This window comes from Protopterus annectens, chromosome 8.part0 (assembly GCF_019279795.1).
Source record: "Protopterus annectens isolate FY-2018-M chromosome 8.part0, PAN1.0, whole genome shotgun sequence".
Classification (NCBI taxonomy): Eukaryota; Metazoa; Chordata; order Ceratodontiformes; family Protopteridae; genus Protopterus; species Protopterus annectens.
In genome coordinates this window covers 913,865,567-913,887,926 of record NC_056741.1, presented here as the reverse complement: position 1 = coordinate 913,887,926, position 22,360 = coordinate 913,865,567, and the positions used below count along the sequence as shown (strand labels likewise).

Here is a 22,360-nt window from a genome sequence, read left to right as displayed (position 1 = left end):
TCTAAACCTTGTCATCACAATAAACAAAACATGCTGGAGGGATAGGTTCCTGACCCAGAGACTCCCCAGACTCTGGAATAGATTGCCCATACATGTCAAGCAGAGTGCCTCTTTGGACCTCTTCAAGAGGAACCTTGATGATTGGATGGGAGAAAGGAAATTCACCCCAGGGATCACGTCAGTCGCCCTGCTAGACGGGGGTCCAGGAAAGTAAATAATGTGGAAAGAAATAGCCAGGGAATTGTTATGGCTAGGCTTGTATAGGCCCTAGGGCTGATAGCCTAGTACCAACCTATGAACCTATGAACCTAGATATATGTGGGCATTTCAAAAAATTGATTCAAAATAATAATTAGAGATATCAATTTCAACATTAATTTTAATACTTTACTTTCAGAAATCCTCTGAGTGCAAACTGTTGGAAAAACAGAAAAGAAACAACTTCTTAAAGATCTATTTCATTTATATTTTTTTAAAAAGTCTTTATAGTTAGATTAAAATAATTTGATGTTGTTATATTATTTGAAAAACAAGAAAAGTAATTTTTACCAGTTATCAGTAAAGAATCAGACATTTCACAATTATCTGACCATATGGCTTTTGAAAAAAAATATCTTTCCAATATTTGTTTATTTTTTCACAACTAAAAACATGATACCAATCTGCATTTAAAGTTTTTTTTTTACATTTCCAAATATGCTTTCACTAATTTTAATTGTAGTTAATTTTTGAGGTGTAATAAATACATGATGTAAATATTTCCAAGTAAAGGTTCTCCATAAATTAAAATGTAGTACATGTTCACTTTTCCAATTTTAGTTATAATCTTTCTTGCAATTGCAAGTGACGTCTACAAAAGATAATTTTGTTCTTTGCTAAAACAAAAAGGAATTGAAACACTGGTTATCAGTAAAGAACCAGACATTTCACAATTATCTGACAATATGGTTTAAAAAAAAATAGCATCTTTCCAATATTTTTTATTTTTCTTACATCTAAAAACATGATACCAATCTGCTTTCAAAGGTTTTTTTACATTTCCACCATATGCTTTCACTAATTTTAAGTGTAGATAATTTTTGAGGTGTAATAAATACATGATGTAAATATTCCAAGTAAAGATTCTCCATAAATTACAAGACAGGCTTAATCTTGCTGAACTCAGAATAAATTTTTACACTTGTCAGTGTTACAGCATTAAGATTATATTTAACAATGCAATTCCAATGTATACTATTACATTTAGTATTTCATATTAAAGTTAGCTTATTCACATTTGAAAGCAAAAGTCTCACTTCACCATCTCCATTAATGATTAAAAAAATAATGTAAAATATTTGGGCAATCATTTCTTATTATATCAATCATCTTATTTCTTTTAATTTCTAAATGTGTTAAAATCTATTTGTATTTGATTGACTAGCATTTGATAAGTCATAATTCTTAACTGTTTTATCAATAGATATAATATGTGGGCATTTCAAAAAAAATAATCCAAAATAATAATTACAGATATCAAATTCAACATTAATTTTAATACTTTACTTTCAGGAATCCTCTGAGTGTGAACTATTGGATAAACAGAAAAAAAACAACTTCTTAAAGATCTATTTCATTTATATTTTTTCAAACGTCTTTATAGTTAGATTAAAATAATGTGATGCTGTTATATTATTTGAAAAACAAGAAAAGTAATTTTTACTACCATGCCATTTTATTTATAATATCCAAACATATAGGATTAGGAATTAAATTAGAATTAAATCATATATATTCATGAATTAATTTCCATGAATTGTCAACCCGACGTAAACATGCCAACAAAGCAGAGCATTGGCAATAATTAAGAATATTAGGAAATCTGATCTATCCAAGGTCTAATATGATTTATAAAAGCAGTCCATGGTTTTAAAGGATGGCATAGGAATTCTAATAATATTTTATTAATCTTATTATTTTCTTATTAGTTAAAATATATTGCTTGAATAACATAGAATTCTTGTTAATAAAATTATGTTAACTAGCAATAGTCTTTCTTTAAATAACAAAAGTATTCAATTTGAAAATTAAGACAACCATTTCTTCAATTATGATAATGAAAACTGTGTTTATTATTGACTAAATTATTAAAAAAATAAATTCCTAAATAATTAATATGATTTTTGATTATGAATTATAATTATATATTGTATCAATTACATTTTGATTGAATAAAATAATATCTCTTTTTAATTTATTAAATTTCATGTTAGATCCTTCATCAAATAATTGAATATAATCAGATATTTCTTGTATTGATTCATTTATGTCACCTATTGTTAATAAAATATCAACAAAGATTTGGATTTTAGATACATGTGTCTTATATATCTCAAATCCTTCATTAATGTTAGCATTGTTTCAAATGAATTCAGCTTCAGGTACAAGAGCCAGATTAATCAGTAAAGGCAATAAAGAACAACCCTCCTTTGTACCCATTCTGACTCCAAAACCTGACATAAATGAACCTAATTTAATATAAGTATTGGAGTTAACATGTAATTTCTGTAGCATTATAATAAATTGAATGGGAAGTACATGTATTTTCAGAGATGGAGATACATAATTGCGATTAACAGAATCAAAAGCCTTTTATGTGGCAAGACTTAAAATTTCTAATTTAGTTTTATTTATACTAGTAAATCTATTATTGTTATTAGTATTTTAATACTATTGTGAGTTTTCCAATTTGAAATAAATCCAGTTTGATTTTTATGAACTCATGAATCTACTACTTTTCTAATCTATCAGTTAGAATAGACATAAAGAGATTATAATCAACATTTACAAGTGAAATAAACCTGTATGAAGTGCATTTTGTCAGATATTTACCTTTTTTACCTGTATTGATGAAAATATTTTGAATAAAGATCATCTGTGTGGAAATAATTTATAAATCTCTGTAATTAAAGCCATCTTGGCCAAGAGTTTTATTATTTTTAGGATGCTTAATCTGCTCTTTAATTTCATAAATAGATATATCTGCCAAGTTATTAATAAGAGTTTCTGATATTTTATTATTAATATTTTTATTTTAAAAATGTATCTAGTTGTTCCTCATTTGGATTAACAACACTTGTATTTGATTTTTCATGAAAGTTATTAAAGATGAGTAAAATGTCATCTAAATCTGTTTCATCTTTTAACAAAAATTGATTTAATTTTATTAATTAATTTTGATATGTTAGTCTGTGTAAACCATTATGAGTACAGGCATAAGAATTTGGTTTTGTTTTTTTCTAATGCTAGTTCTGTTGTGTCTGATAAAAACAGTTAATAGTCATTTGTTAAATCTTTTACAATGTTGATACTATATTGCCATTTTGGACATTAATTTTTTCAGCAAAAAAAAAAAATCTTGTAATATTTCAAGCACTTCATTTTCAAACTTTTTCTGTACGCCAACCTTTAATTTTCAGGTGAATGTGTATTTTAAAATAATCCTAGAATAAGATTTCATTAACTTGGTTATTATTGTTTAAAGCCACATAATGTTTATACTTTTATTCAGCCAACTTTTAAGATTTGATTGTTTAGTTAAATAGGCTGGTATTCTCAAAAAAAAATAAGAATTTACTATAATGTATTAAATAATGATTACGATCCATATGGGGACAGAGAATGACTTTAACATTTTATTTAGCTTAGATTTTCAGTCAGGCGAAATATACTATCAATTCTAGCTTAGATTCCAAAAGCAAAAGAAAAATTGGTAAAGAACAGGGAGTCTCTTATGGCATGTAACAGAGGCTGAAATCCTTGTTTCTTTTACTGCATGAGTACCACTTCTGTCTAAAACAGAATTAAAATAATCAGGAAAAATTAAGCCATGTTTCATTTTTGATAAAATTATTTCTAAATTGATTTTAATTTCCAACCCATTCCAATACTGTAATATAAACTAGCTATAGTAATTATTCTTTTATTAAATTCTAAAACAATTAAAAGACAGCATACCTTTGTTGTCTATATATTATATATATATATATATATATATATATATATATATATATATATATATATATATATATATATATATATATAAGTGCTGGCATAAGAACATTTTACCTAATATTATGGCTCATCTTCTTTTGCTTTAAAAAAATGAAACTCCAATTACTTCATATTCCTAATTAGTCATACATTTTAAATCTTTTCCTATGAGATGAGATTCTTGTGGTCGATTAATAACTGCCTTGTCAATATTTAAATGTTTAAGTACGGGCATTCTTTTTTTGCACTATAGATGCCATTGATGATAATAAAAAGCATAATTAGAGACCTTGTATATTAGAAAAAAATTAAAAAAGATAGTCTATTGAAGTTTAAACAAGTCAACTAGAATGTCATCAAATTTAGAAATGTGGGTAATAAATACATATCTTTCCAAAATATCTCATACATGAAAATTAAGTGTAATGTTAATAACTCTACATTAAACTAAAATGCAATATTTACACAAAATTGCAATCCATAGATCCATGGAAACAATACTCCTAATCTTATTTAGAACCCAAACTGACTAAACCTCTTCCTAATTGTTAATATAACTAATATACTATGTAAATTTTTGTAGACTCAACAGATTATAATTACCATAAGTTAAATCTATTAATATGAATATATTGAAACACATTCCAAACTTAAAATAAAATAACTAATGAAAATTTACATAAGTGTATTGTCAATTTTTACAAACCATATTTAAATATTTTTTAGAGAGATGTTGTGGTATTGTATGAGGAAGTCAGGAGTGTCAGAGAAGTATGTAAGAGTGGTACAGGATATGTACGAGGGTAGTGTGACAGTGGTGAGGTCTGCGGTGGGAGTGACAGATGCATTTAAGGTGGAGGTGGGATTACATCAAGGATCAGCTCTGATCCCTTTCTTATTTGCAATGGTGATGGACAGGTTGACAGACGAGATCAGACAGGAGTCCCCGTGGACTATGATGTTTGCAGATGACATTGTGATCTGTAGTGAGAGTAGGGAACAGGTGTAGGAGACCCTGGAGAGGTGGAGATATGCTCTAGAGAGAAGAGGAATGAAGGTCAGCAGGACTAAGACAGAATATATGTGTGTGAATGAGAGGGAGGATAGAGGAATGGTGAGGCTGCAGGGAGAAGGGGTGGCGAAGGTGGATGCGTTTAAGTACTTGGGATCAACAGTTCAGAGTAATGGTGAGTGTAGAAGAGAGTACAGGCAGGATGAAGTGGGTGGGGAAGAGTGTCAGGAGTGATTTGTGACAGACGAGTACCAGTAAGAGTGAAAGGGAAGGTCTACAAGAGGGTTGTGAGACTAGCTATGTTATATGGGTTTTTAGCAGTGGCACTGACAAAAAGGCAGGAGTCAGAGCTTGACGTGACAGAGTTGAAGATGTTAAGATTTGCACTGGGTGTGACGAGGATGGACAGGATTAGGAATAAGTATATTAGAGGGTCAGCCCAGGTTGGAAGGTTTGGAGACAAAGCCAGAGAGGCAAGATTATGTTGGTTTGGACATGTGCTGAGGAGGGATGCAGAGTATATTGGGAAAAGATGCTAAGGATGAAGCTGCCAGTAACAGGAAAAGGGGAAGGCCTAAGATAAGGTTTATGGATGTGGTGAGAGAGGACATGCAGGTGGTTGGTGTAATGGAGCAAGATGCAGAGGACACGAAGAAATGGAAACAGTTGATCTGCTGTGGCAACCCCTAATGGGAGCAGCCGAAAAAAGAAGAAGAAGATTTAAATATTTTATATAAAGAAAAATCAATTTCCAAAGTCAGAAATGGGTCTGAGTATTAAACAGTAATGCTTTCTCCTTATATAGTCATAGAACAATTGCTATAATATACTAAATGGACAGATGACTCCTTTAAAAAACAATAATTTGCTGTGTTACTTTAGACTGTGCAGAGCAATCTCTAATCTCTGATGACATTAGTAAGTTAATGAGGGGTATGAGAATGAATTTGATTAGCACATATTATCACTGCCATATATTCTTCAATTTATATTTGAGCTTTATCATAATGTTCACCCAATTCAGGGTAATATCAGTTATAGTAAGTATGTAAGTTAGTCTTTGTCAGATATGGTTAGTTATGAGCTATCACTTGATAGCATTATATTCCTAACACACATAACAAACACACAAAGTGAATCAAATAATGAATGCATATGCCATATACTCAAAACGCTTGAATGCCCTGACATATTTTAAAAATTGAAGGTAATACAACATGCTGGAAATCTTGGTGTGCCAAATAGTCAAACCATTGCTCAGATATTTTAACATCAATTCATGGTTCTAGGGCATTCACCTTTCTCCAGCACTTGCATGGTCAATACAGCCTCCAGAAATATGAACAATGAAGATACTTTTAGTTTAAGGACAATTTAATGCTTTCATTGTGTTAAGGTCTTGTTTGTCCAAAAGCCAGACCTCAGTAATAACATCAATGATAAATTACACCCAGTAACTTCACCTGAGTTAAAGCTGGGTGCTTATTGATGGAAATACCCAATAGACCAAGAACTACTTATCCCTTTCTGTCTCTCTCTCTCTCTCTCTCTATATATATATATATATATATATATGGGTCTATTTCACAAGCACAAAATGCCACAATACCAAAGATGAGAAGGCTGAGACCAAAATTCCAAAACTGCATTTCAATGAATGACCACATAGTTGACAACTTTCTAATGGTAATTAACCAGTTGTCCAACAAGGGGAATTTGTGGGGGGCTGCATGTGTGGGGCATAGCCCCCCACCTGGGTGGTTTGGAGATGGTGCAGTGTATTTTTCATCAGTTTTTCACCCAATGGTTGCTTACTGTTGGAAAGTTGTTAGATTTGTGGACGTTCATTCACTTGAACTTTCAGAGTTTTCATCTCAGCCTTCTTGTCTTCAGTATTGTGGTATTTCATGCTTGTGAAGTAGAACTATATATATATATATATATATATATATATATATATATATATATATATATAGAATGACTATAAAAAACTTTCAGTATTCCTTAGTACTTTGAAGACAGGTTAAAATATGCATGGTATAGGGAATGTTATGGAAGTTAAATCCATTGTAATAGTGGTATCTTAACAGATGTTGCAGAATAATATATTTGTTAAGAAATTGTTTTACAGTGTTTAGGGTACTTTTTAAAAAAAACTGTCAATATCTGGTACCCTTTATTCTTACCACAGGTATGCAACAGTGCTGCACTTTTTCATCTAAATTTCACATTTTTAGATATGCTGAACAGTGTTAAGTTACACCAACACAGTTATACCTGTTTAAGTTATAAGAATGATATTACTTGGTTCACATATACTCATCATCAGAAATTTAGCAAATTATCAATCTTTTTAATCAAGCAAATAAAAATATAACAAGATTAGGAGTGAATCAGGAACCTTGTATTGCAAATAGCTCAACTAATGAAAAACAATTAGTAGACAATATCACAATAGTTGATCAGGTGGAATTTTTAGATACATAGATTTCTTCAGTGACTGACTGGACAATTAATTTGACCAATGCTACTTGCTATAAGAATATTACATCTAGTATTTGTTATACCATCAGAAGTATGTTTATTTTTGGGGTAAGTTATTCAATCAAAAGTTGATACTGAGTGCAGCAACTAAATGTTGTCTTAGAGTTACATATTAAAGTAACACGTTATAAACAAAATGTGTTTCTGATGGGGAAGTGAATATACTTTCTGATTTAGATATAGAGAAAATGAATGCATCACTTACTTTAGCCTCAGACATTTATCAATACAGTGCAACTTGTGTTTTGAATTTACAAATCCTCTTTATGTGTTAAGTATCATACATTCAGTATAAGGATGTGGCAGCAATACATCTTACTCTGAATATATTATTTCTAATATAGTATTATTTTTCACTGCCTTAGTAACATTGTGCTACATTAAGGACCAATATTACTCATTGTTTTTGAAGATGTCAGAATGTTCAAGTGAGGTGGTTTAAGGCTAGCTTAACAGAGGAATGGATACTATTGTTTCCAATCTTTTTGTACTCCAACTGACTTATGGTTTGATCATTGGAGTCATTCTAAAGTATGACTTCAGATCAGAACAAAGAATGTACCTGATGCTATAACCACAAAAATATTATTATTGGCCAAATAGAAGGCTAGTATATTGTTATCTTTTCCTGAGGAATTGCTGTGGAATGCATTTATGGACTATTTTTAAGTTAAATTGTAACAGTAAATTGGTATAAGTTATATATAATTGGTATAAGTTACTCATTAGGCTTCAGTTTAAGTTTCATAATGTTTGACTCCTATGATTTATCTTTGTGTTTCTGTATTCGTATATTTTCTTTTTGCCTTTCCTCCCATTTCCTGTATTTTCTTATTTTTGAAATGTTGAAATTACAATGTACTATGAATAGTAAGATCAATTTCTGCATTATTTTATAATCCTAATAATGAAAAATAAAAAATACTTTTCTATTATTTCCATTTTTCTAACCTCTCCAGTACCTCTTCATTCTTTTGCCTCAAGTGGAATGGAATCTTCCTATGCAGGAGAGCTGTTGGCTTCACTGAAGGAACTATATGCTTCAGGAGGTACACTTGTATTTGCCTATGCTTGGATAGTTCTTTATACTCACTTAGTAAGCTGCTTAAACTTAATTTGGTTCAGTAATTGAATCAAAAGCATTAATGATGTGTATTAGGACTACTGACTTTATTGTGTGGTAATTAAACAGTGAAAATCCTCATCTTAGTAGTGCATATTGTGACAATTGCTTTCACATTAACTTGAACGTCTATTGCAAAATAGTTCTTTAATAACAAAGGCATATCTGAATTATAGGCATATATTGCTGTAGTTGTCTTTTGGTCTGTATTAGAACATCGAAGTTTCAGAACTTTGAATGTTTTAATATCGACCCCTATTCAGCGAAAGCTGAAAACATCGAAGATTTAGAACAGCGAATTTTTTCCTAGGGAAAAAATACGTTGTTCCAAAACACATATAAACAACACAAACACACCAAACAGCAATCCACACACATACACCTAAAATCTTACATTTAACCCTACACTAAACTGTACATACACCACTATCTACCCACTTACCATAACCCAAACCTTAACCCTAAGGTCCATCACTATCGCACACACACCTCACCCGTGCCCTAACCCTAACTCACCTACCCTGTCCTAACCCTCATGTCCACACATTCGCACACTTACCTGACCTGTGCCCTAACCCTAACTCACCTAACCCACCCTAACCCTCATGTCCACACAATCGCACACTTAACTGAACCCGACCCGTAACTTTCCACCACAGTGCTGAAAATAGAGAAGCGACAGGAATGGACAACCGAATTCTTTCCCTAGGAAAGAATTTGATTTTCTGTAACTTCGCTATTTTCAGCTTTTGATGAATAGGGGTTGATATTAGAACATTCGAAGTTCTGAAACTTCAATGTTCTAATATAGACCCTTGTCTTTTGTAAGCTTGGCTACTGTCAGAAGTTTCTAAATATGTTATTACAAATACACCAGAATCTATTAACATTCTGATCTACTGATTTATTATCTATACAGTCATGTTTGATATATTCTTCACTGATTATTTAGTTTACATGTGAAGAGGTAATTATGTTCATCCCTTTATTATTGCTGAGCTTTAATTTTTAGCTATATCAGGACATTTTTCTACATAACTCATTGAAAGTTTTCTGTTCACATTAATATCTGTCATATATTTTATTTACTTTTATTATATCAGCTTTTTAACATTGTGGAAAACTGATCAAGCTGCTTGCAAATAAAATTATTACCTCTTGTTGGCTAGTGCGTTTTGAATTGAATGATCTACATGGTACCCACACACATAATTGTTACTTTGTTTCATGGATTTATTTTGGATTTATTTTTTGTCTAGTTATTGCACTATTTATCTGGATAAATGTTCATGTCTGTACTTATGGTCTGATGAAGCACATTACTATGTGTGAAAGCTCTTACTGTTTCTACAATAAATGTATACCGATTTAATTGAGTGTGTCTCTGCCTGTGTTTCTGTGCCTAGCTGTTTTCTTTGATATACTTTGTTGGTTTGGAGACACAGTTAATTCTTTGGGGGCTATTTTGTTTTTTGGATAATGTCTGTACTTAGTTTTAATACATTTTATTATAAGGTAAGCTTGTCTTACCTTTGTTGATCCTATTGAAATTATTCTCCTTGCCTCTTTATCTATATTTTTATTGCATCAGACAATTAATTAATGTTATTTTTAATTTTTGTGCACCCTGTTGGAGCATGTAAAAAAGCATAACAGCCTCCTGTTTAATCTTTAGCTTATGTTCCATTTCTGACCAATGAATATGATGTATGAGAGTAACAGAAAATTGTGTGCGATAATATCATTTTATATGTTTAAACTCTTCTTTGTGTAGGAAATTTACTCAGACTTTTTATTGATACTAAGTTGGATCTTGGTAATTATGAATTGTTTTTCCCACAGATAACATGTATGATTCTAATACATATCTCTTAGAAAGTTTGGTAACATGGAAACAGGCAACATTACCAGGAACAAAGACAGAGAGAAAGAAAAAGTATTTAAGCAATTAGATAGTTTCCAGTGTTATGATGATGGCCATCTTAAGGCAAAATGTAGCGTGGAGTTTAAGTGAGTACTTCATCACACCAAGAATTTAAAATCACACAAAAAATAATTAAAAAAAAAAAAAATGACAGCAGGCTCTAGTAATCTTTCTGAAGAATGTTACTACTCTAGGCACCTTGGCTATTTACCTGCTGATTGAGGTCAGGTCAAGTTTTAGGCCAGTTACTGTTATAACCTAGTACAAACAATTATCCAGTGGTTATTCAGCACAAATTAGTTGTAGCACTGTGGCAAGTTTTCAATAAAATGAGTCAAACAACAAAAACAAAATACATTCAAAGACATTCATAGAAGCATGTGCCATTTTAAATCAGAATTGAAACCATTTTCTGGCAAAGGTTTCTATTTAAAAATAAGTTGCCTCAGAGATTAACATAGTACGTCCAATGTTTTCTCCTCCTTCACTACTAAAATATGAAGCAGCTAGTACTCTCAGTTTTAAACTACTCATTGTAAAAGCAAGTGTAGCTGTACAATGCATTGTTAAAGGATTAGTAGTAATGCCTCTTCTAATTATTCTGATGTGCTCATTTGATCCTAATTTTAAGTTTGCATTCTGTTTGACCTATATACCATTTTGGTATATGGAAATCAAATATAATAGCTCATGCAGTCACATACAACAATTTTAGAATGTAAACTATTTATTAGCAGACTGTAGAACATTTTTAATCAAAGAACTTATCACAATTTTCACAGAAGACAAATAGCACATCTTCCACCAAACGACTTCATTTTTAACAGTAATACTTTGTTTTTTGGAATGAAGCACACAAGAAAGTGTCATGTTTTTCATGTTACTCCCATATATGTTAAACATATACACTTTGGAATGATTCCAGTAAGTAAAACATTTTAACTTCTCAGAGACGTCACTGTAAATGGTGACAAAAATCAGTCCCTTAATGTTCCTTATTTTTATTCTTATTGCTCATCATCTGTATTCGCTGTTAAGCCTTTCTACACAGGAGTCAAGTCAAAGCGTTGCTCTTAGTAGGCCCCATTTAAGAAGATATATGTTTTATGTCTACCTTAATCTTTATCTTAAGAAGTAGTGTTTCTGTGTGCTCTGTGTATTTCTCTTTAAGGAAACACATCTATTAGATATACTGAGTCATGGCCAGTAGCCTATAGTCAGCTGTTTGTACATGTAACATTCATATCTAATACAACAGTTAAAGAAACCCCCAGAAAGTGAATAGCTTATTCTGTTAAAGTCACAGTAGTCTAAGGATCATATGGGATACTGTTAAAACTTCAAAAACATTCCGAAATAGCTCTTCAGGAATATTGTAATAATATTAAATTGCCCTCTAATGGCAATATAGAACAACATTCTCAGAAAAAAGGATGAAAAAAATCAACTGTATAAAGCCCATTAAGGTGTTTGCAAAATTGTAAGAACATTTGTCACCACAAAAATAATTATACAGGAAACAAAAATTTAATAAGGAGGAACAAAGCTGGTTTCAGGTCCATTTCTCATGAGTTTTGCTACAGCAATTATCCGATTTCATTGTTTGATAGAAGTAAAAATGCTTACTATGTATGTTTTGCCTAATATTATGAGTCAAGCTAAATCACCTCTTCTGATGTCAGCAGTAGCTCTTTGTTATACTACAAATTTGAATCCATCTATCTGTTTTAAAAATAGTTTTAATAAATCATCCAGTAATTCAGTAACCACATAAATACGACTCTTGAGATGAAACTGTAGGATGGCCTTTTGGTACAATTGCAGATTTATGCATTTTAGGCAAGATGTAAATAAAACTGGGTGAAAAGGGTTATAATGCCACAGTCTTATCATTTATTTATTTTACTAAACTACAGGCAGCAAAATAAATGCTTTCAACTAATGCATTTGAGACAAATGCCTATATAACCAGCAAGTTTCTCAAAAATTAACTTTTCATTTTAACAATTATAATGCTATGACTTTCTCTTTAATTCTGATGTTTATTTACTATCACAGTCATAAAGAAAAAAAAAAGAAACTTTGCATATTCACTTGTTACCAGAACATCATGTTGACATCTGACTGATCATTATATCCCGTTTCTTAATAAAGATATACCTAGGTGTTGCATACTCTGTAGATCAATATTTAATAGTAAAAATGGAAAATATCTGGTGTTTATCCATCTAGAATTTATGTTATATAACTCATTTCTAAAATACAACTGTATTCTTTCATGAAAATTTGTGTAATATGAGATATAGGTTATTTGTTTTCTGAGAAGATAAATGGTGATTGAAACCTGGAATTATGGTAGCAGATATCAACATGTGTGATAATAAGCTCTATCATCGTTTCTGTCTTTTACTCCTAATTAACTTGCTTGTATTTATCTGGTTTGTTTTGGGTGGGCACGATGGTGCAGCAGTTAGCATTGCTGCCTTACAACAAGAGGTTCTCTGGTTCAATCCTTGGCTGGGGTGACATCTGTGTGGAGTCTGCATGTCCTCCCTGTGGTCACGTGGGTTTCCTCCTGATGCTCCGGTTTCCTCCCACATCCCAAAGACATGCTGTAGGTGGATTGGACACTCTAAATTGGCCCTAGGCATGAGTGTGCACCTTCCGTGGAACGCTGGGTGCTGGGCTGGCAACTTGACACCATAAAACTCCACTGCCAATCATAAGCAGATAGGTGATCTGCTGTTGTGACCCCTAACCGGGAAAAAGCCGAAAGAAGAAAAAGAAGTATTAATCTTATTTATTTTTTATTTATTTTATTTTTTATTTAACATTTGTTGACCGGAATAGTCCGACTAGGTTCAACAGAGCCTGTTTTCAGCAGAGACCCGGGGAGAAATGCTCCAGATGCATGTTTTTGGAATTAATCTGATTTGTTTTATCACTTGCTATGTTTTTATAGCTTCCATTTCATTAATTTGTTCTGCAACTTGAATTTGTACAACATGATTCTGTATTTCTAGTTATTTCATAGGACATAGGTTCATACATATATACTAGGTTAATGACGACAAGGACCCTTATAAGCTTCCCAAATGTATCCAATAAGTTTTTTTTTTGGTGCCCAAGAGGTTATTTTTAGGGTATATTCTAATGATTAGATGTAAGCTAGAACATGGTTAATCCAACATTTATAGGCTGCCTCTGTTCACCAGAGACATAGGTGCCAGACCAGAGGTGCATTGCAGATTTCCTAACCACTGGTCCACTTTATTCATGGATATGGTTAGGGAAGAGCTCTGCTTCACCTGGATGGGAATCCTGTTCCAGAGAATGGGTATTCTTTCAGACATATACCTGTCCTTCCAACAAGCCCTATTTATGTTGTAGGCAAGGTTTAAGTTTCTAGATCAGGTAGTCCTGATGCCATTTGTTTTGCAGATATGCAAAAGGTCCATCACAGCAGGATCCAGGGATGCCTTGTATGCCAGACATAGATCACCCTGCTCAACAGTCTGTAGGAGACAGAGTACAGGGATAGGTCTTTGAGGCAATCCTCATAGGACATGCCGTTTATAACCTTTTTTTCTTTTTATAGTTTCACAGGTATGTACTAGGCTAGCTGCCACTGAGGGTGATTTCAGGCACAGCCATTTTACCTTTTTGTGCTTGAATTAACCTATCCCATTTGTTTAGAAATTGGGCTTACCAATCTCATGGTCAATAATTATATATTCCCCCTAATGACAATAAATGTAATCATGCCATGGATAATTTGAGGGGAAGTATGCATGGGCTAAAGCATTTAGGAACTGCTTCTGTCCATTAGCTGTATAAGGGGCAGTTCTGGGGTGAATTTTCTATTTCTCATCCATAGATCCAACTTGCACTTGAATATGGAGAGGGATGAACATTGTTTTCTATGGATGTGGAGTCTGTTCCAGAGAAGCAATATCCTCTGTGAGATATTCTTGTCCTTCTAAACTGTTCTGTTGATGTTGCAGAAGAGGTTTAGATCCTGAGACCAAGTATTTCTGATGCCATCTGACTCACTGATATGCAGTAACTCCATCAGTATTGGGCTGGAGGATGCCTTATATGCCAGACACAAGTCAACTCTGTGACCTTGTGTTCCTTTTGTGTGTTACCTCTTTGGATGTTCTAGATGTTGTATGTGCCTGGTCAGGTACATACAAAAGTGGGCATTGTACTCAATGATGGATCTGATGATGGATGAATACAGTGGAATGATGACTTCTTGGTAATGGGATGTCATATCCTGATTTATAATTTGAGCAATATAGAATTACTTCCTTACTACCTTAGAAACATGTTGCCTGAAAGCCAGGTTACTGTCTACATATGTCCCCAAATCTCTGACTTATGGGTTTATACTTAGAGGTGTGATGTCAATGACGTAGTTTTCTAGGGAAGATTTCTTTCCAAAGGATACTATTATGCATTTCTTGGCAATGAGTTTTAAACAATGGTTCTGGCACCAGTTATGTGTCTGTGTTAACCCTTCCTGGAGAATGTTTGCATCCTATTCATGCTAGGATTCCACCAGGGCGGCTTGCTTTTTGAGTTTGTTCTGATATTATTTCTGCTGGACACAGCTGCCTCAGTGCTTCTATTAACATGATTGTACATAATTTCTGTGGTGGGGCTTAACATTTTTGCCAGGTTATCACTTAATATTACAAAGTTTGCCTTAGGGTAGTTCCTAACTGCCATGGGGTAAGCTGCAGCCATTATTTTTATTTTGAAGGAGACAGCTTTGTAGTCTGACCATACTAGAGAGGATGTCACACTGGCATGTGCATGTGTGCTTGTGTGTGTGGGGTAGGGGTGGTTGCAGCATTCTCCCATGTTTGTAAGGACCAGGTCTAGTATGATTGCACCCCTAGTGAGTATGTGATCTATCTAATCCAGGGTGTTTGCGTTTACAAAGTCGAATAATCTTTGGGCCTCTACATTATGGGTCAAGTATGAATCACAGTTTATAGTGGGCTAGTTAAAGTCACTCATGAATATGGTATTGGGTTGAATGTTGAGTGTCTCCAATACATCTAGGTATGACTTAAGGGTTTTCTGGACCATAGATAGGGCTCTGTAGCTTGCAAGGATAGAGTATGGGGCTTTAATGTTTGTAAAGGGCAGGATTCGGCACAGGTTATCACTCTGCGGACTATTACAAGTCTAGCAAATAATTAAAGGTCAGAATTAAACCCTATACTATATATGAGTATAAGACCTTAACCATTTTGAAAACCTTCTGAAGTCTTCCTTTATGCGCATTTGCAGCAGCTGCAATTGTGTGTGTGCATGTGTGCGTGCGTGTGTATGCATGTGTGCATGCGTGCGTGTGTGTGTGCAGATCATGCAGTTTAGCTTTTTATTTTCAGTATGATTCTACCTTACTGCTTCATTTCATAATCTTTTTGCTTATCATCACATAAGTTTAATTCACTGAGTATGTTTGTGGGCTGCAACATTGACTACAAACCCTTCATGTTTCATTGTGTGACTAACTGGTGCATATTGTGAGGATGGAGTAAAACCATGTGATTTAATTTATTTTAAAGTAATGATATCATTAGTTTTCATTTACTGATTTCATTTACTGATTTAGTGTAATGTACACACGGATTAGTATTTGCCACTCCTTTGTGTATTATATGCATAGGCTGGTAGTATATTTTTGTCTAAGGCGGCTGTAGCGAAAGAGTGCAGTACTGCAAGAAATGGCTTGGCAAAATGAACGAATGATTAATTACTGTAAATGTGACAGCAGCAATACAGAACATTTTCCTTAACTGGAGCCAGTTTTTAATGTAATTGCATTTTTAATTTTGAATTGTGCTCTGTGTCTTTCTTCAAAACACTGTTTTGTTTTACAATACACAAATTTTGTATCTTCAGATCATGCACCATTTACCCTTTCAATAGCTTCATTAGAGTAATCCAGATTTACAGTCTCTTTAAATCACAAGATTGCAAGCATTTGAAGTGTCTACGTGTGTCATAAATGTATAACTTTTTCCACCTGTATGAAGTAAGACCCTAGGTTTGCTGAGTATGATGTTAAGTGAATGATTTCTTTTGTTTTACAGCTCCTAAACAGGTTAATGAATCATCCTCAGTGGAACGCATAGGTAAGTCATAGACCTGCCCTGAAACTGGGATATAGAAATGCTGCCCAGCATTTCCTGGATTATATTGTACAATGCAGCTTCATAAGCTTGAGCTACTCAACAGGAATGTGCATAACTCAGCCCATTACTGTTGTGTACACTATGACCAAGTCAAATTATCCTGCTTCTACACAAATGCAGACAATTCAGTTACAAAATAATTGCTGCAATGTCATATCAGCATAGTCTCAAAGTGCAATGTATATTTTGACATGTTTAAGTTGCACCCATTTATAAGTTTCAGTATCAAGACAGAACTATGTATAAGCAGTGCACGTACAAGACATATTCATTGATGCTCTGACACTAACCAGATTTTTTGCAGAGCTCTGAAAGCAATGATGTTATGGAATAAGGAGGTTGCTTAAAAGAAAGCTTCCAAATGTTAAATTAACAGGAGACACAAATGTCTTACTATGTCTGCTTCCTCAGGTTCAGAAGTAGTTTTATGACTGTAAAATCATGTTTATATGTCAGACTGATGAGAATTTTAGTGATCAGACCTGTATTTCACATATGCTTTGTTTCTGAGTTTTCCATTTTACTTCTCCATGGTTTCCCATCAGTTATCTCACTTAGTCAGAATCAGCAGTACTGCGAACAACATTTGAGTTAATAGACTGCAGGCAGGTACCTTGACTTCTGTAAGGCTGGTTCTCTTCAAAATCTGTGACATTTTGCATTGAAAATACACATTTGATTTACACATGGGTATCCAACACTGCCTTAAGACAGTAGATGAACAAGATCTCAAAACTAAATACATTTAGCTAAACTAGGAAAAGAGAACCAAGCATGTTTGGTACTCACATTAGACTTTAATGCCTACTAAACCTGGAAGTAGTTTCAGCAAATAATATTTCTCTAGAAAATCCCTCAGACGGCAAATAATTAAAGATTGCTTGACCTTGTCTTCAAGCTCAGTACATTAATACCAAAATATAACACCACCTCAGAATTTGCCACAATACAGAAGTTTATGATTGGGTCACTGATCTTAACCTGCTTATTATGCAGTCAAGACACAGATGACAAGAAATTCACCTCGAAAGCAAAGTTCAAGAGGTGAATCTTGGCACCCATGTTGGGAGCACATACTCTTACGTTACATTTGGAGATTCAATCATAGGTTTTTGTAGCTCATGGAGTGGTGTGTGCTCCATGTACTATTAACTACAGAAAATTTAAAAAAAAGTAAATTGTTGTGCCAACTTTGAAAGCTGGTAATGTAGCTGAGAAATGCTTTACATATTTTCTGTGTAAGGGAAGCAGCTGGTATCCGGATTTGCTTTGAGTGTAATGTAGACAGCAGACAGGAACAGAGCTGAAATCAACCTTTTACATGTTCTCCTGCTATTTATACATGCACACATATTAGTTAAATAATACACAGGTTCAGTGCTATTTATACATGCACACATATTAGTTAAATAACACCAAGGTTCAGTGCTATTTATACATGCACACATATTGGTTAAAAGACACCCAGGTTCACTGCTATTTATACATGCACACATATTAGTTAAATAACACCTAGGTTCAGTGCTATTTATACATGCACACATATTAGTTAAAAGACCCCAGGTTCAGTGCTATTAATACATACACACATGTTGTTGTTGAGTCTTTCGGCTTTTCCTGGTTAAGGGTCGCCACAGCGGAACTCTGGTCCGTTAATGATTGGCAGTAGATTTCTATGTACCGAGTTGCTGGCTCTGACGCACAACCTTCAACGAAGGTACACGCATTCATGCATGTCTCCACACAGACGAAGCTCTAGCTGAGAATTGAACAGGACAACATCTTACTGTGAGGCGACAATGCTACCATGGCACCACCACCACAGTACACACACATATTAGTTAAATAATACCCAGGTTCAGTGCTATTTATACATGCACACATATTAGTTAAATAACACCCAGGTTTAGTGCTATTTATACATGCACACATATTAGTTAAATAACACCCAGGTTTAGTGCTGTTTATACATGCACACATATTAGTTAAATAACACCCAGGTTCAGTGCTATTTATACATGCACACATATTAGTTAAAAAACACCCAGGTTCAGTGTTATTTATACATGCACACATATTAGTTAAATAACACACAGGTTCAGTGCTATTTATACATCCACACATATTAGTTAAAAGACCCCCAGGTTCAGTGCTATTTATACACGCACACATATAAGTTAAATAACAGCCGCGGTGGTGCAGTGGTAGCATTGTTGCCTCACAGCAAGAGGTTCTCCCGTTCAATTCTCGGCTGGAGTGCAGGGAGTGCCTTCTATGTGGAGTCTGCATGTCCTCCCCGTGGATAGGTGTACGTTCGAAAGACATGCGTAAATGGGTGTGCCTTCACTGAAGTTTGAACTTCGAGCTAGCACCTTGGAGTTTGTGAAAATCTACTGCCAATCATTAGTAGAGCAGAGTTCCGCTGTGGCGACCCCTAACTGGGAAAAGCCGAAAGACAACAACAGCAACACATAGTTAAATAACACCCAGGTTCAGTGTTATTTATACATGCACACATATTAGTTAAATTTATACATGCACACATATTAGTTAAAAGACCCCAGGTTCACTGCTATTTATACATGCACACATATTAGTGAAATAACACCCAGGTTCAGTGCTATTTAAACATGTACACATATTAGTTAAATAACACCCAGGTTCAGTACTATTTATACATGAACACATATTAGTTAAACAACACCCAGGTTTACTGCTATTTATACATGCACACATATTAGTTAAATAACACCCAGGTTCAGTGCTATTTATACATGCACACATATTAGTTAAATAACACACAGGTTCAGTGCTATTTATACATGCACACACATTCGTTAAAAGACCCCTGGTTCAGTGCTATTTATACATGCACACATATTAGTTAAATAACACCAAGGTTCAGTGCTATTTATACATGCACACATATTAGTTAAATAACACCAAGGTTCAGTGCTATTTATACATACACACATATTAGTTAAATAACACCCAGGTTCAGTGCTATTTATACATGCACACATATTAGTTAAATAACACCAAGGTTCAGTGCTATTTATACATGTACACATATTAGTTAAATAACACCCAGGTTCAGTGCTATTTATACATGCACACATATTAGCTAAATAACACAAATGTTCAGTGCTATTTATACGTGCACACATATTAGTTAAAAGACCCCAGGTTCAGTGCTATTTATACATGCACACATATTATTTAAATAACACCCAGGTTCAGTGCTATTTATACATGCACATATATTAGTTAAATAACACCCAAGTTCAATGCTATTTATACATGCACACATATTAGTTAAATAACACCCAGGTTCAGTGCTATATATACATGCAGAAATATTAGTTAAATAACACCCAGGTTCAGTGCTATTTATACATGCACAAATATTAGATAAATAGCACCCAGGTTTGGTGCTATTTATACATGTACACATATTAGTTAAAAGTCCCCAGGTTCAGTGATATTTATACATGCACACATATTAGTTAAATAACACACAGGTTCAGTGCTATTTATACATGCACACATATTAGGTTCAGTGCTATTTATACATGCACACATATTAGTTAAATAACACCCAGGTTCAGTGCTATTTATACATGCACACATATTAGTTAAATAACACCCAGGTTCAGTGCTATTTAAACATGCACACATATTAGTTAAATAACACCAAGGTTCAGTGCTATTTATACATGCACACATATTAGTTAAAATACCCCAGGTTCAGTGCTATTTATACATGCACACATATTAGTTAAATACCCCAGGTTCAGTGCTATTTATACATGCACACATATTAGTTAAATAACACCAAGGTTCAGTGCTATTTATACATGCACACATATTAGTTAAATGACACCGAGGTTCAGTGGTATTTATACATGCACACATATTAGTTAAATAACACCCAGGTTCAGTGCTATTTATACATGCACACATATTAGGTAAAAGACCCCAGGTTCAGTGCTATTTATACATGCACACATATTAGTTAAATAACACCCAGGTTCAGTGCTATTGATACATGCACACATATTAGTTAAATAACACCCAAGTTCAGTGCTATTTAAACATGCACACATATGAGTTAAATAACATCAAAGTTCAGTGCTATTTATACATGCACACATATTAGTTAAATAACACCCAGGTTCAGTGCTATTTATACATGCACACATATTAGTTAAATAACACCAAGGTTCAGTGCTATTTATACATGCACACATATTAGTTAAATAACACCCAGGTTCAGTGCTATTTATACATGCACACATATTAGTTAAATAACGCACAGGTTCAGTGCTATTTATGCATGCACACATATTAGGTAAAAGACCCCAGGTTCAGTGCTATTTATACATGCACACATATTAGTTAAATAACACCCAGGTTCAGTGCTATTGATACATGCACACATATTAGTTAAATAACACCCAAGTTCAGTGCTATTTAAACATGCACACATATGAGTTAAATAACATCAAAGTTCAGTGCTATTTATACATGCACACATATTAGTTAAATAACACCCAGGTTCAGTGCTATTTATACATGCACACATATTTGTAAAATAATGCCAAGGTTCAGTGCTATTTATACCTGCACACATATTAGTTAAAAGACCCCAGGTTCAGTGCTATTTATACATGCACACATATTAGTTAAATAACACCAAGGTTCAGTGCTATTTATACATACACACATATTATTTAAATAACACCCAGGTTCAGTGCTATTTATACATGCACACATATTAGGTAAATAACACAAAGGTTCAGTGCTATTTACACGTGCACATATATTAGTTAAATAACACCCAGGTTCAGTGCTATTTATACATGCACAAATATTAGATAAATAGAACCCAGGTTCGGTGCTATTTATACATGCACACATATTAGTTAAAAGTCCCCAGGTTCAGTGATATTTACACATGCACACATATTAGTTAAATAACACACAGGTTCAGTGCTATTTATACATGCACAAATATTAGATAAATAGCACCCAGGTTCGGTGCTATTTATATATGTACACATATTAGTTAAAAGTCCCCAGGTTCAGTGATATTTATACATGCACACATATTAGTTAAATAACACACAGGTTCAGTGCTATTTATACATGCACACATATTAGTTAAAATACCCCAGGTTCAGTGCTATTTATACATGCACACATATTAGTTAAATAACACCCAGGTTCAGTGCTATTTATACATGCACACATATTAGTTAAATAACACCCAGGTTCAGTGCTATTTATACATGCACACATATTAGTTAAATAACACCCAGGTTCAGTGCTATTTAAACATGCACACATATTAGTTAAATAACATCAAGGTTCAGTGCTATTTATACGTGCACACATATTAGTTAAAATACCCCAGGTTCAGTGCTATTTATACATGCAATACTATTTATATTAAAAGTCCAGGGGTTCAGTGATATTATATATTGCACACATATTAGTTAAAATACCCC

The 22,360-nt window shown here is 33.5% G+C and overlaps 1 protein-coding gene across 5 annotated transcripts in view; it reads left to right on the top strand.

Annotated features, from left to right (window-relative positions):
• LOC122809153 overlaps positions 1-22,360 on the top strand; it is a 1,026,347-nt gene that overhangs the window by 552,740 nt on the left and 451,247 nt on the right. For 4 of the 5 annotated variants that reach the window (XM_044080437.1, XM_044080436.1, XM_044080435.1 and 1 more), the window contains exons 12-13: positions 8,548-8,637; positions 16,749-16,790. In XM_044080437.1, the coding sequence (XP_043936372.1) occupies positions 8,548-8,637; positions 16,749-16,790 (132 nt within the window). The remainder of the gene's footprint in view (positions 1-8,547; positions 8,638-16,748; positions 16,791-22,360) is intronic. The other variant, XM_044080438.1, reaches the window with a different exon arrangement.